Here is a 12,587-nt window from a genome sequence, read left to right as displayed (position 1 = left end):
GCTAAAAGGTTTCATCTGACAGGACCCAGATGATGTGCCTTTTCTGCTGTGGCTCCCACCCTCTGGAACATCTTCCCCCCGAGGTTACGATAGGCCAATACCTGTTAGCCTTTTGGAAAGTCCTGAAAACATGGTTTCTCCAGCAACTTTGGGGACCCCACGGGGAGCCTGTGAGATGGTTGTATTGTGCTTAGATGGTTGTTTTTCTCTCACAATCTTGCTTTGTATTTATTTTTATTGTTTTAAGTGTTTTAACGATTGTGACAGAGTTTTAATTGTTAGTCATACACTGCCCAGAGTGACATCTAGAGAGATGAGCAGCCATATAAAATTGCTAAATAGACAAATAAATAAATGTTGACCATCTCAACTTGTAGGCTTATTGATAAACATGAAAACTGTGGCACATGACGGAACTAAATAAAAAAATGGTTGTGGAGCAGGTGTTTTGGTTGGGAATGCTCATAATATTTTGTATTCAGATGATGCTATTTTGTTGGCTGAGAACCAAATGATTTGCAGCACATATTAGACAGGATGTATGATGCAACAAGGAGTAGGGTTTTGAAAATTAACATATCAAAGACCAAGAGAGTTCCGTTTGACACAGAAAGTAAATTAATTATTTCAAACAATGTGTAAATACTAAAAAACTAACTGAATAAGTGTACTGACATACAATGTTTTCAAAAGATGGAAATAGTTGGGGAAATGGATGGAAATGTATAAGACATGTATATGTTGGTAGATAATGGGAATTATGTGGACTGTTATGGAGAAGAATATCAAAAGAAGTGAAAATGCCTGTGCATAAAGTCATACTTCTGTCAACTTTCCTATGTAGAAGTGAGAGATGGTTATGTCAGAAGCGTGGAAAAAAAGTTGGTGTTCTTTCCATAACTTTACTTACCCCAAAAGGGAATAATGTGATGAGTATAAATGCATGTCTGATTAAAATTTATTACTTTTATAACTTGGCATTTGCATCAGTTAAATGGTTAAAGAAAATACTTTCACACTGAAACAAAAGTTAATGAATTACACTGTCATGTTTTGAGGAAAGAAAAGGCTTCAACACAGTTCTGGTCCTGTGGGTGTGAAGCAATCAAAAACTGCCTGTGAGATCAGCCTGCCCACCTGAGAGGCAGGGGATACAAGTCAACCAACACTTCGAAGTGGAAGAGAAAAGAGCTTTAATTCCTACTCCAGTCTATGTGCTCCATTTCAATGAAAGTACAATAGAACAAAGCCAATTCTTTCCCTTCCTCATTTTTACATCCTTCCATGGCCTGTGAATGGTAAGATTGAAAAGGCATTTGGCTTTGCTATTTTGCTATCCTGATTATTTCAGTTATGTATCCTTGACACATTTCAATTACACTGCTGATTTTTAACTTTCCTTTGACTGGTAAGTGAATCTTTACACATTAATTTAATCAGAGATAGGAGAAAGATTAGTTGATTCTACTGTAACACCCTCACTGAAGTTGAAATGTATTTAAAATGTTAGCTAAAATATACCATGCTTCTCTGTGGAAGAAGAGGTCCCCCTTATAATGATGAGACTTTTCTATAATGGTATTTGTTCCTCCTAGATTAAATTCATAGGACAACAATCGTGGCTATATCAGACACTTGGAAGTTCTAATGATAATCAGTGGAAAGGTTAAGTAACTGAAATTCATGGAAGTTAAATTAATTTAGTCTTGTTGAGACTTTGTTCATTTTTTTAAACAGAAGTAAAAATCATCCCACCCCACATAAGAAGTAACCCACTTTGTTTAAATGACATAAATTAATGATTTTTTATTGGGCTGTTTGAATATAACAATTAAAGCATCAAGGCAGTATCAAAACTGTAGTGATGGTGCTAAGAAAATTGGATATCCCTTATACTAACATTAATTCCTTAAAGGTATCTAGATCTCTTCCATAACTACTTTGTAAAAACTAACTCAGTTTACAAATGGCATTATATAGGAAGACCTTATTCCAAAGTGTTTTTTTGATGCTAAACAGAGATGTATTCATAGCCTCCTTTGAAAGCTCACTAATAGGACCATCTGTGCTTTCTTTGAAGTAAGACCCATTAATATTGCTGAGGCTTCTGCTTACACCACTCAGATTTGGACTGAGCCTATTAGCTAGCATCCAAATAGGTATTCAATAAGAATACATCATATTAGCCTGTAAAACTGTACAAATGCCTATAAGAAAATTAAGGAGATACTAAACAGAGGCCTTCTATAGATACCTCTTTCATAATTTCATAATTCAGTGTGTTAGTGATGAAACACACACACAAACTCACACTGTTATGCTTGTTAGTCCAGTGAGTGAAAACTGATTAGCAATGGTTATTGAAGCCCATATTGAAAAAAGTTGATTTTCTTGCTATTCAAATTAGTTGAATTAAGGATATTATTAAGAAACAATTGTCACGAAATATTAGATATATCTATGGAGCTGATAAAGCTTACTGTATTTGTCTGTAGCATACATAAGGATGCATTATTTAATTCTTAAATATACTGTAATGGTGGGTGAACCATCTACCTTGAAATATCCTGGCATCTGTTTAAAGTTCTTTTCCTTTTATATCAAACATTGAGAGAACATTTTAAAAAGAAGTCCAGCTATACACACAGATAAAGTATGTCCTTTGCGAAACGGGGGAAAAAACAGAAAGAGGAATAACAACCCATCAAGGAAAAATTGTTAGAAGCAGGACAACAGTGCTGATGTAGCGTTAATGGGAAGTGGTAATTCTGTCTATGTTTAAGAGCAGCATTTCCTGTGTGAGAGTGTAGGTATGATAAGAAGTCTAATTTCTACTGGGGAGAACTGGAAGGAATATTATACTGCAGTCTTATATGAACCACAAGGAAACACTTCCTGTAGAGTATGGGAATAATCATCCTGACAGGGTTTGAAAGGTGAGGTAACAACTGATTATATTCTCTCTGACTGGAAATTCACAGGTTTAAGCCTACCAAGCATTTACTACTAATAAAACAGATATTACCATCTCCTACTTGGCTTTTTAAGATAATTACTTTCTCCCACTATTTGGAGAGATATTTGGGTGAGATATATATCTCACTATTTTGAGATATTTAGGACTGGATTGGGGGGGATTAGTAGAGTACATGATTAGGGACCCCCCCAAACATGATTATCCTTTGTATATTACATTTACATTAAACTGATTTTGTTTCATAATGATATAATGCAACTTTCAAACTGAATTCCCCGTGAGACTGTAATAAAGCGTGTGTAATTTATATTAAAGGAACCTCTGCATTTAATTTCATTATAGTGTTCATCTTCAGAACTAGGATAAAACACAAGTCTTTTCAAAGTATAAGTTAAACATTTCAGTTTGGATCCAAAATAAAGTAATTGAATTTAAAGCATATTATTATTAGAACTCAGTAGGATTTAAAACACAATTAAGTTGCTCCATTAAGATCAATACGAGCTAATGTAACTAACTGAATATGCAGCCCTATATCCATTTATCTGGAAATAAGATTTATTCAACTTAATGAAATTTATGTCCTGATAAAGTACTGCAGTTTCAGGCTGGAGCTAAATTTAGGGGAATGTTGTAGATCTTAATTTATTAGAATTATTTCTTTTAAAAATAATGTAAAATTACTATTAGTACTATTATCACTATCATCATCATCATCATCATCATCATCATCATCATCATTATTATTATTATTATTATTATTATTATTATTATTATTATTATCTTTCAATAGAAACAAAAATTGCCAGCAAGGCCAATGAATGTTACGGAAGAAAATGGATTTGTCCTCCTGGGTTTAGCCAATCACCCTGACCTGCAAGTGCCACTGTTCTTTGTTTTTCTGTTGATTTACACAATGATTATTGCAGGGAATATGCTCATTTTCATGATCATCATGGTAGACCCAGCACTTCAGGCACCAATGTATTTCTTTCTGCAAGTTTTGTCTTTTATGGATATCTGCTACTCTTCAGTTACTCTTCCCAGAATGCTGGTAGATTTTCTTTCAAAGGACAAGAGAATTACCTATGTTGGTTGTGCCACACAAATGTTCTTCTTACTCTTTTGGGGAGCTTCAGAATGTTTCCTTCTAGCAGTTATGGCCTATGACCGCTATGTGGCCATATGCAAACCACTGAGATATGTGATTATCATGAATAAGACTGCTTGCTTTTCACTGACAGTTTTGTCATGTTTTGCTGGCAACCTGGTGTCTTTGCTCCAAACAGCTTGGATCTTCACCTTACCATTTTGTGGAACACATCACATTAATTATTTTTTCTGTGATATTCCACCTCTAATCAAACTTTCACGCATTGACACCTCTTTCTATGAAATGCAGCTGTTTACTGCCACCATTCTTGTTATTTTCACACCTTTTTTCCTTATTATTGTATCATATTTTCTCATTATTTCCAGCATCTTAAAGATGACTTCAGCTGAAGGACGTCAAAAGGCCTTCTCTACCTGCTCTTCTCATCTCATGGTTGTGAGTTTGTACTATGGGAGTGGTAGTTTGATTTATCTGCAACCCAAGTCCACTAATGTAGAGGACAGTAACAAAGTGTTGGCTTTGATGTACACTACCATCACACCAATGCTGAATCCCCTTATCTACAGCTTAAGAAACAAGGAAGTCAATGAGTCAATTAAGAGGATGATGAGCAAGACAACTAACAAAATATTATTCCATCAGAAATAATGTGGGAATATTATTCTATATGAATTATTATATTGATAATATATATAGAATTACCAATTAAAAGACTTACATGATTTCCTCATAATTTGCAGAATTCAAGCAATTTTGGAATGTATTTAATTCCTATCTAAGAAACCACACATTTGATGAAATTTAATACAGTCATCTACTGGAACTGGGGGAAATGGTCTATTTGTCCAAAAGATTAAATTCATGGGATTATTCTGTGACAATATTGGCTGTAGTATGAAATTAGCATTAGGAAAAATTACATATGCCATTGATACCCCATATTCTCAGGGAAAAACTACACATTATGACTTCATTCATTCACTTCATGCATGGGTTAAATAGAAATGTGGTGGTGGGGAGGAATATCTCACCTTCACCATCTCCACTCACATGACCCCTTGCCTTCAGACGTGACTGAACAGCAGCACTTTGTATTCTGAGTACCTTCAATTCAACTTTTTAATATTTCTATTTAAATTTTCTAGATTTTAATCACCACTGGGATAATCCATAATCACTTTTACAATGACTGAAAGCAGTCCATCTTTCAATTCATGGTACAATTCATAATTAAAAATGAATTTGTTTTCATTTATCTATCTATCATCTGTCTGTCTGTTTGTCTATATCAGTGGATTGTGTTATGATTAAACTACATTGATTCTTGTTCAGGTTCTCAGTTGTCACCAACCTTGAATCAATGAAATATAACAGTTAAAATGAATCATACAGTTTGCATCAGAAAAACTTTGAAATTGGCATATTAGTTCCAGGTGCACAATGATCCATCTATCTATGTCTAGACAGGGCATCCTCCTCCTCCAATAAATAGCTAGTATTTGCTACATGGGTGTCTAAAGAAGGGAATGTTCAAAATGTCTTCAAGATGGCAGACACAGTGTTATGATCAAAGCCAAACCCATTTTGCCCATTTGTATGACATCACTGCATTTACAGAAGCAGAGGGTCTTTTTTCAGGATGCTTCATGTGCCCTCTTGCAGTTTTTGACATGTGCACACCACAGATTCTGCTGATTTGCTGCCACATTGGGATAACTAATGTCAGCTGCCAAAAACATTTTCTTTATTCTATCTAAGGATCATCCCAGTACACAGATGCAGGTCCCAGTACAGTTTATAAATGGAAGAGTGTATCAAAGCGTTTTCATAGCTGACCAGCCATTCCTTTTTATTTAGAAACTTGTTTCCAGCTCTCCCAAATTCCTTTGATGTCTCAGCTAAAGCAGAATGTCAAATTCCTTTAGAATCTCATGTAATGCAAGTCTAATTCCAATTTTTGTTTCTCTTCACCACAAAATATGTTATAGATTACATCATGGTAATTGACATGTCATATTTACGTACATTGTAATATTAACCTTTGAAATATTAATTTTTGTAATAAAAATTGTAATAATATTGTATCATACATTGTCATATTAAATCACATTCTGCAATGGAACTAGAGCAACAAAAATAACTTATTACACAGTTTATTGCTCCAAAAATGATTTTCTCATAGCGATTTTCTTTTCTCTTTTCTCTGAAGTATTAGAGAATTTCAGAACTCTGTTTTTGAGGGATAGTATGGGATTGACTTACAACATTAGGAGGGAAGCAGAAATGATGCCCCATTACTTTCTCACTTGGACCTAAACTTGGAAAGGACTCAGTTCTGCTTTCTTTCTTGTCTATTCCTCTCATGTTGTTGCTCTGCTACCTATCTCACTAAAGAACTAACACTTTCAAGTGCTCTTTTCAGACATATTAAGTGACTTTCTAGGGTCTGAAGAGTGAATAGAACTTGAAAGGGATTTCATTTCATTTCCAAACCATTTGCATCAATATAGTGCATGTCATCATGTTTTAACATTGCCTTTAAAGTCCTCTATTGGTACAGATCTTCTTCAACATGGAAAGGAATTTTGGAATATTATGCATGTCAAAATATAACACTGTGTTTGTTAAACTGCAAGAAATGTTATTCAACTAACTTTCTGCCCAATCTAGTATCTGGTTGAAGAATATAAGTTTGATTTATCATTTGGGATCTCTACAGGATTATCCTATGTCTGATAGGCATACTATCTTCTTATTCAGAGATTCTTTACTTGCATATATTAGAAAATATTGTCAATGTGGAGTTTCTCTAAAGTTGTCTGCATTCTTCAGAAAATCTTCAAATCCCCATATGATGGGTGAAATTATAGGTATGATTTTGGTTTGGTGGTTATGCAATTTTCCCAGATATACCAAGGTGAATACCCAGGAAGAGCCTCTTGCTTAGAACACTTATTTCAAAGAGTACATCATGTCACAACATTAAGCCTTGAAGAAAATTGATGTATGTTTCTGGTTATTCCATTTTCATTTGCTATTATTCTCCTATGAAAAACTAACCTCCATTATGGCAAGTATAGCCTTATCTATCTTCTCAATTTGATGTTTCATGAAACCTCCATTTATCCCCCCCCCCCCCCCATCATTGTAACATTCAATGGACTCTGTGTTAGAGAGCATCCTTCCAGATATAGTTTCATTCCAGGCTCTTGACTATGCTAGAGAAGTACTGAATAATTGAAGTGAAAATTTGAACAATGGATAAGGATACCATGTTCATTAAAAATAATTAACATTATGGGATCCATTGTGGTTCTGATCCTGTGGGGTTTGAAAAAAAAAAAAAACGTTTTTGTGATCAGCCTAACCATCTGATTTATAGGGGTTATGAGTCAACTGATACTTCCAATAGCAAGAGGAAAGGAATTTAACTTCCACTTCAATTTATCTGCTGGATTTTTACAGAAGCATAATGGAACAAAACCAATGATTCCCCTTCTCCATTTTTAAACCTCTTTATTTTCTATGAATAGTAGGATTTAAAAGGCCCAATTATTTTTCTTTCATGGTTATTTGAATTATATATTCTTGACACACTTCAGCTCCAGCAGTGATTATTAACCTTCATTTTACTGGTAAGTGGAATATTTCATATCAATGTAATTATTATTTCTTTGATTTGTCTGGCTGCCCAACTCATCTAACCAACTCTGGGCACCTCACAACAGGTGAGCAGCAATCCAATAAAAACAAGTTTAACAACCAATGTACAAACATATAAAAAAACACCGATAATCAATGAGAACAAAAAATCATGATCAGTGGCAGAATCAATCCTTACATGAGCTCGACACGGCCATTGTAAAAGCTCCCCACCATTGTCAGACCCCTAGGCAGGGTTGGCAGGTAAGAGATAAAAGAAAGATTAACTTATTCTACTGTAAGACTCTCTGTTTTGTAAATCCAAATAGAATATTCAAGCTCTACAACTGCCAGGTCACATAAGCTATAAATTATTCCCTGAGATATTTACATATCTATCATGGTTTATGTGATGTATTGGAAAAACACATAAAAGGAAAAAAAACAACCCACAACTATTAGAGAGGATCTAGCAGTAGTTTTATTTATCTAAAAAGCTAGCAAGTTCCATTGCAGCACTGAGCTCACGTACCACATATGAAAAAAGTAGAATGTTTTTCTCCTTGGGGAAAAGATTCTTCTTATACCACTAAGCATTCCTGCAGTGGTATTTGTTCCTGTTAGATGAAATCCGTAGCACAACAGTCCTGCAATTTCAGGCACTTGGAACGTTAATTATATCCTTAAAATTCTGTGGTTGGAACCAAGCAAGTTAAATGCATTTAATATTGTGAAGATTAATTAAATAATGGCACTTCTCAACATATGAAGCAACACACTTTTTTTTTTTTAATGGTAAAGTATGATTTTTCTCCGATAGGGAAAAATGTCTTTCAGAAAAGGGAAAAAGCAATAATCAATAGGGAATTTTTCTAGTATAGGAGTGCTTTGCTGGAGTTTCATCAATGGAAAAGACATATTCTAATTATGAATAGGTAAACATTTAACTGATGGTCACATTTCTCCTCAGGAGGAACTGGAAGTGCAAAGACACTGTAATCTGATACCACCAAGAAGGAAGCACTGGTTGGCAGCCTGGAATTTGGACTTCATTCTTCCTCCTGGTGCCATTTGAAAGTTAGGAATAACTTCAAATTATATTCTTTCTAATTGGTAATGCACCGCTTTAAGCATGCCAAGCCTTTATTTCTACTAGAACACATGATATTATATCCTGTTTGTTCCCAGTGTAGATAATACCTTCTCCTTCTCAAGGGAGAAACTAGTCACTTAAATGATTAAGGGAAAATGCTGTTAATAGTTGATTCATCTAAAACTGGTTTTGCCTCCAGTTGATTAAAAAGGATTGAATATAGGAAGTAGGAATGTATGATGTAAGCTTAAAGAGGGAGCAGAAATAATATGTTTGCTTGTAACTGCTGCAAAGACTCATTTCTTTATATACCTCTTCTCTTCTCTTCTCTTCTCTTCTCTTCTCTTCTCTTCTCTTCTCTTCTCTTCTCTTCTCTTCTCTTCTCTTCTCTTCTCTTCTCTTCTCTTCTCTTCTCTTTTTCTTTTCTTCTACCTGCACTATCTTTCATTTTCCTTATTCTTTTTCTCTTACTTTTACTTTAAACTATTTTGTATTTATCTTTTATTTCTGTGAAAATCCTTAGTAAAAAATATTTTTAAAAAACCCAGTAAAACAGGTTTTACCTCACAATAACATGAAATATTCAATTTTAATGCATATGTAATTAATATTTAAATGCATTTTGCATTTAATTTAATGATAGGGTTGATCATCAGAACTAAAATAAAATATGGATCCATTCGCAAAAATGGATCATCAGGGGGAGGGGGTATTTGTACTCGGTGCTGATTGCGTTCAGCCCCCGGTAGTCCACGCACATCTGGAGCGAGCCATCCTTCTTCTCCCGGAATAGTACCAGGGCCGCTAATGGTGACTTCGTGGGTTGGATGAATCCCTGCACTAGGTTCTTGTCTATGAACTCCCGCAGAGCCCCCATCTCCCTCCTTGACAGGGAGTACATTTTCGGCTTAGGCAGAGTTGCCCCTGGCTCTAACTCGATGGCGCAATCACTGGGCCAGTGTGGAGGGAGCTGGTCGGACTCCTTCTCCCCGAACGCTGCCGCCAGGTCTCGATATTGCCTCGGGATTCCGCCACCCGTCGTGGGTTCCCCGGACCCTGCCTCTCGCTTTGCAGTTGTCTTGCCAGTCGCCGCTGCCTCCCCACGCCTCGGGATCGTTGCGAGTCTCCGGGGTCCCGGCGCTGCTGCTGCTGCTGTTGCCGCCCGGGTCTCAGGCTCCGTCTGCTCTCGCCCCGTCTCCCTGTGTCTCGGATCCTCCACTTGCCCGTCTGTGGTTGCGGCCGCACCCGTTGCCACGGCTCGGTCCCCTCTGTTCTCGCACTTCGCCGGTCTGTCAACCCCGAACCGCACTGCCTCCGCCGTCCAGTCGACCCGTGGGTTCCGTCGCCGCAGCCACGCCAAGCCGAGCACCACCGCGTAGTCGGCCACCGGGACCACCACAAATCTTAGTTCTTCCCGGTGACTCCCGATCATCATCTGGACCAGCTCGGTGTAATACTGAGCTGCCCCCCCCCGCCAGCGTGCCGTCTAGCTGGCTGAATGCAATGGGCTCCCGGAGGCACCTCAGCTGTAGTCCGAGTCCCGAGACCACAGCTGGGTGCATCAAGCAGTGGGTGCAGCCTGAATCCAGCAGCGCCCGCAGCTGTGCCTCCCCTCCGGATCTCACCCCCCGGATGTGTATTCTCACCCGGAACGGAGGGCAGTCCTCATCTCCGATTGGGTCCGCGCGCCTCGGTTCCCCTGCTCGCACTGGGACGCCGTTCAGTGCGAGCGCGCCTCGTTTCCCGCCGGCTCCGAGTCCTCTCCGGAGGACGCCGTCTCCGGGGTCGACCACCCCCCCCGTCCTTTTTCGGTCACCACCGCCACTGCCCCTTTCTGCGGTCAGTCGCCGGCCCTTTTCCCGGTCGAACGCGGGGGCTTGACTTCAGGCCGTGGTGAGGTTCCTTCCCGCTCCGTCGGGCACTGCGCCGCTCGGTGGCCTCTGCCTCCGCACCGGAAGCACAGGTTCGGGGCTCTGGTCACCTCTCGCCCCCCGGTGGACTGCCGCCGACTGCTCCGCCTCTCCTCGGGGGTTCTCTCCCTTGGCTGGTCCCTCGTCTGGTCCCGTCGCCTCGCGCTTTGTTGAATCTGCCGCCATGCCGATTCCGCCAGCCAGATCCAATCTTTCACTGTGGACGGGTCGTCCCGTCCCAGTGCCCGCTCCAGGATCTCTGGATTGAGCCCCCTCTTAAAATACTTCACCCTCAGGGACTCCGGCCGGTCCGTGAACTTCTCTACCAACCTCCGGAACTCCAGGGCGTTCTCCGATACCGACTTGCCCCGCTGTCTGAACTGCAGGATGTCGTCCTCCGCCCGCTTGGCGCTCAATGTGTCCTCGAATCTGTCCCAGAGCGCCTGCATGAAGTCCGGGAAACTGCGTAGTTCCGCCGCGTTGGCGTCATATAGTCCGATCACCCAGCTAGCTGCTTGGCCATCTAGCAGCTCGGCCACGTAGGATACTCTATCCTCGTCCCTAGCGAATAGGTGACCACCCCTCTGCATGAAACCCCTAACGTGCGTCAAAAAATGTGGCAGCTGTTCAGGGTCCCCTGAGAACTTCCCAGTGATGCCTCGAAGTCTCAGGGCGTCTGCCGCCCGTTGGTCCACCGACTGGGGCATCGTGGGCGGTGCCGGCTGGGGTGCCGGATTGCCACCCCTGTTGCTCGCGCCATCACTCACCGCTGATGGTCCCACTCTCTGTAGCAGGGTCTGGAGCATTGCCTCCATGGCGTCTAGGCGCCGCTTGACCCTCTCCTCTAGTCGGGCGAACTTCTCATCCCACTCGCGGTTCTGGGACCCTGAACCTCGGGTCATCGTGACGCCTGAACCGTCTGGCCCTTGGTTCACGCACATCGACCACCGCTCGGCTGGAGGGCGCCCGATCCTGGTCGCTGTCCCGTCATTCCCGGGTACAGCTGAGAATTTTTTGAGTACAAATAGTGTTTATGACATGGCTAGTTGAAAACTTACAAGATGTCTAGTTGCTAATGTTGCCACAAGGAAAAGAAAATCCAAAGCTGCAAAGACATAATTGTAGTAGGAACATGGAACCATAAGTAGCATAGACACAGAAAACTCAATACATTGAAAAATGAAATGAAACCATTACAGATTGATATCTTAGGCATCAATGAATTGAGATGGATTGGGGTAGACCATTGTTAGCCAGAAATGCACAATATTTACCACTCAGGATGTGAAAAACAAAGAAGACATGGTGGGGCTTTTATAGCTACAGTGCAATGAATGACCCAATAATATCTATTAGATTTCACAGACAACCCTTTAATATGATTATCTAACTTTTGCTCTGATCACTAATGCAAAAGAAGAGGTGCTTGATGAGTTTTATGATCAAGTTCAATTTGAAAACAACAGACCATACAAGCAAGATGTGCTGCTTGTGATTGGAGACTGAAATGCAAATTTTGAAAATATTAAGGTTGAAAATGTAGTTGGACTGTATGGCTTAAGAAATTAAAATGAAGCAGTAGAACTCAGAAGGAGATTCCAACCTCAAATTGGTATGATAAAGGACAGACAGGAACTGATTGAAAGAAGATTAAACAAAGATAGGAGGAGTATACTGAAATACTGTATAGTATAGATGCCAACTAATTAATTGGCAAGTAATTTCAGAGCATTTTCTCTACATACAAGAACATTTAGTACTAGAAGATTATATTAGAGCAGCACTCTGGTCATTATCAAGTCAGAAGGCTATAGGAACTGATGGAATACTCACATAAATATAGCAAACAAC

The 12,587-nt window shown here is 39.5% G+C and overlaps 1 protein-coding gene across 1 annotated transcript; it reads left to right on the top strand.

Moving 5' to 3' along the window:
• The first annotated feature begins 3,794 nt into the window (after window positions 1-3,794).
• LOC148215634 (olfactory receptor 10A7-like) lies at window positions 3,795-4,739 on the top strand. Its single transcript, XM_088143116.1, has one exon. It carries the CDS (start codon window positions 3,795-3,797, stop codon window positions 4,737-4,739), a length of 945 nt encoding a protein of 314 aa, XP_087999242.1.
• The last annotated feature ends 7,848 nt before the right edge of the window (window positions 4,740-12,587 follow it).

Source organism: Python bivittatus, unplaced genomic scaffold (genome assembly GCF_059951505.1).
Source record: "Python bivittatus isolate LINGU-HERP-01145 unplaced genomic scaffold, Pbiv_v1 ctg000470_np1212, whole genome shotgun sequence".
Taxonomy (NCBI): Eukaryota; Metazoa; Chordata; class Lepidosauria; order Squamata; family Pythonidae; genus Python; species Python bivittatus.
Note: the sequence above shows the minus strand (reverse complement) of the source record. Positions and strands in the feature narration are given on the sequence as shown.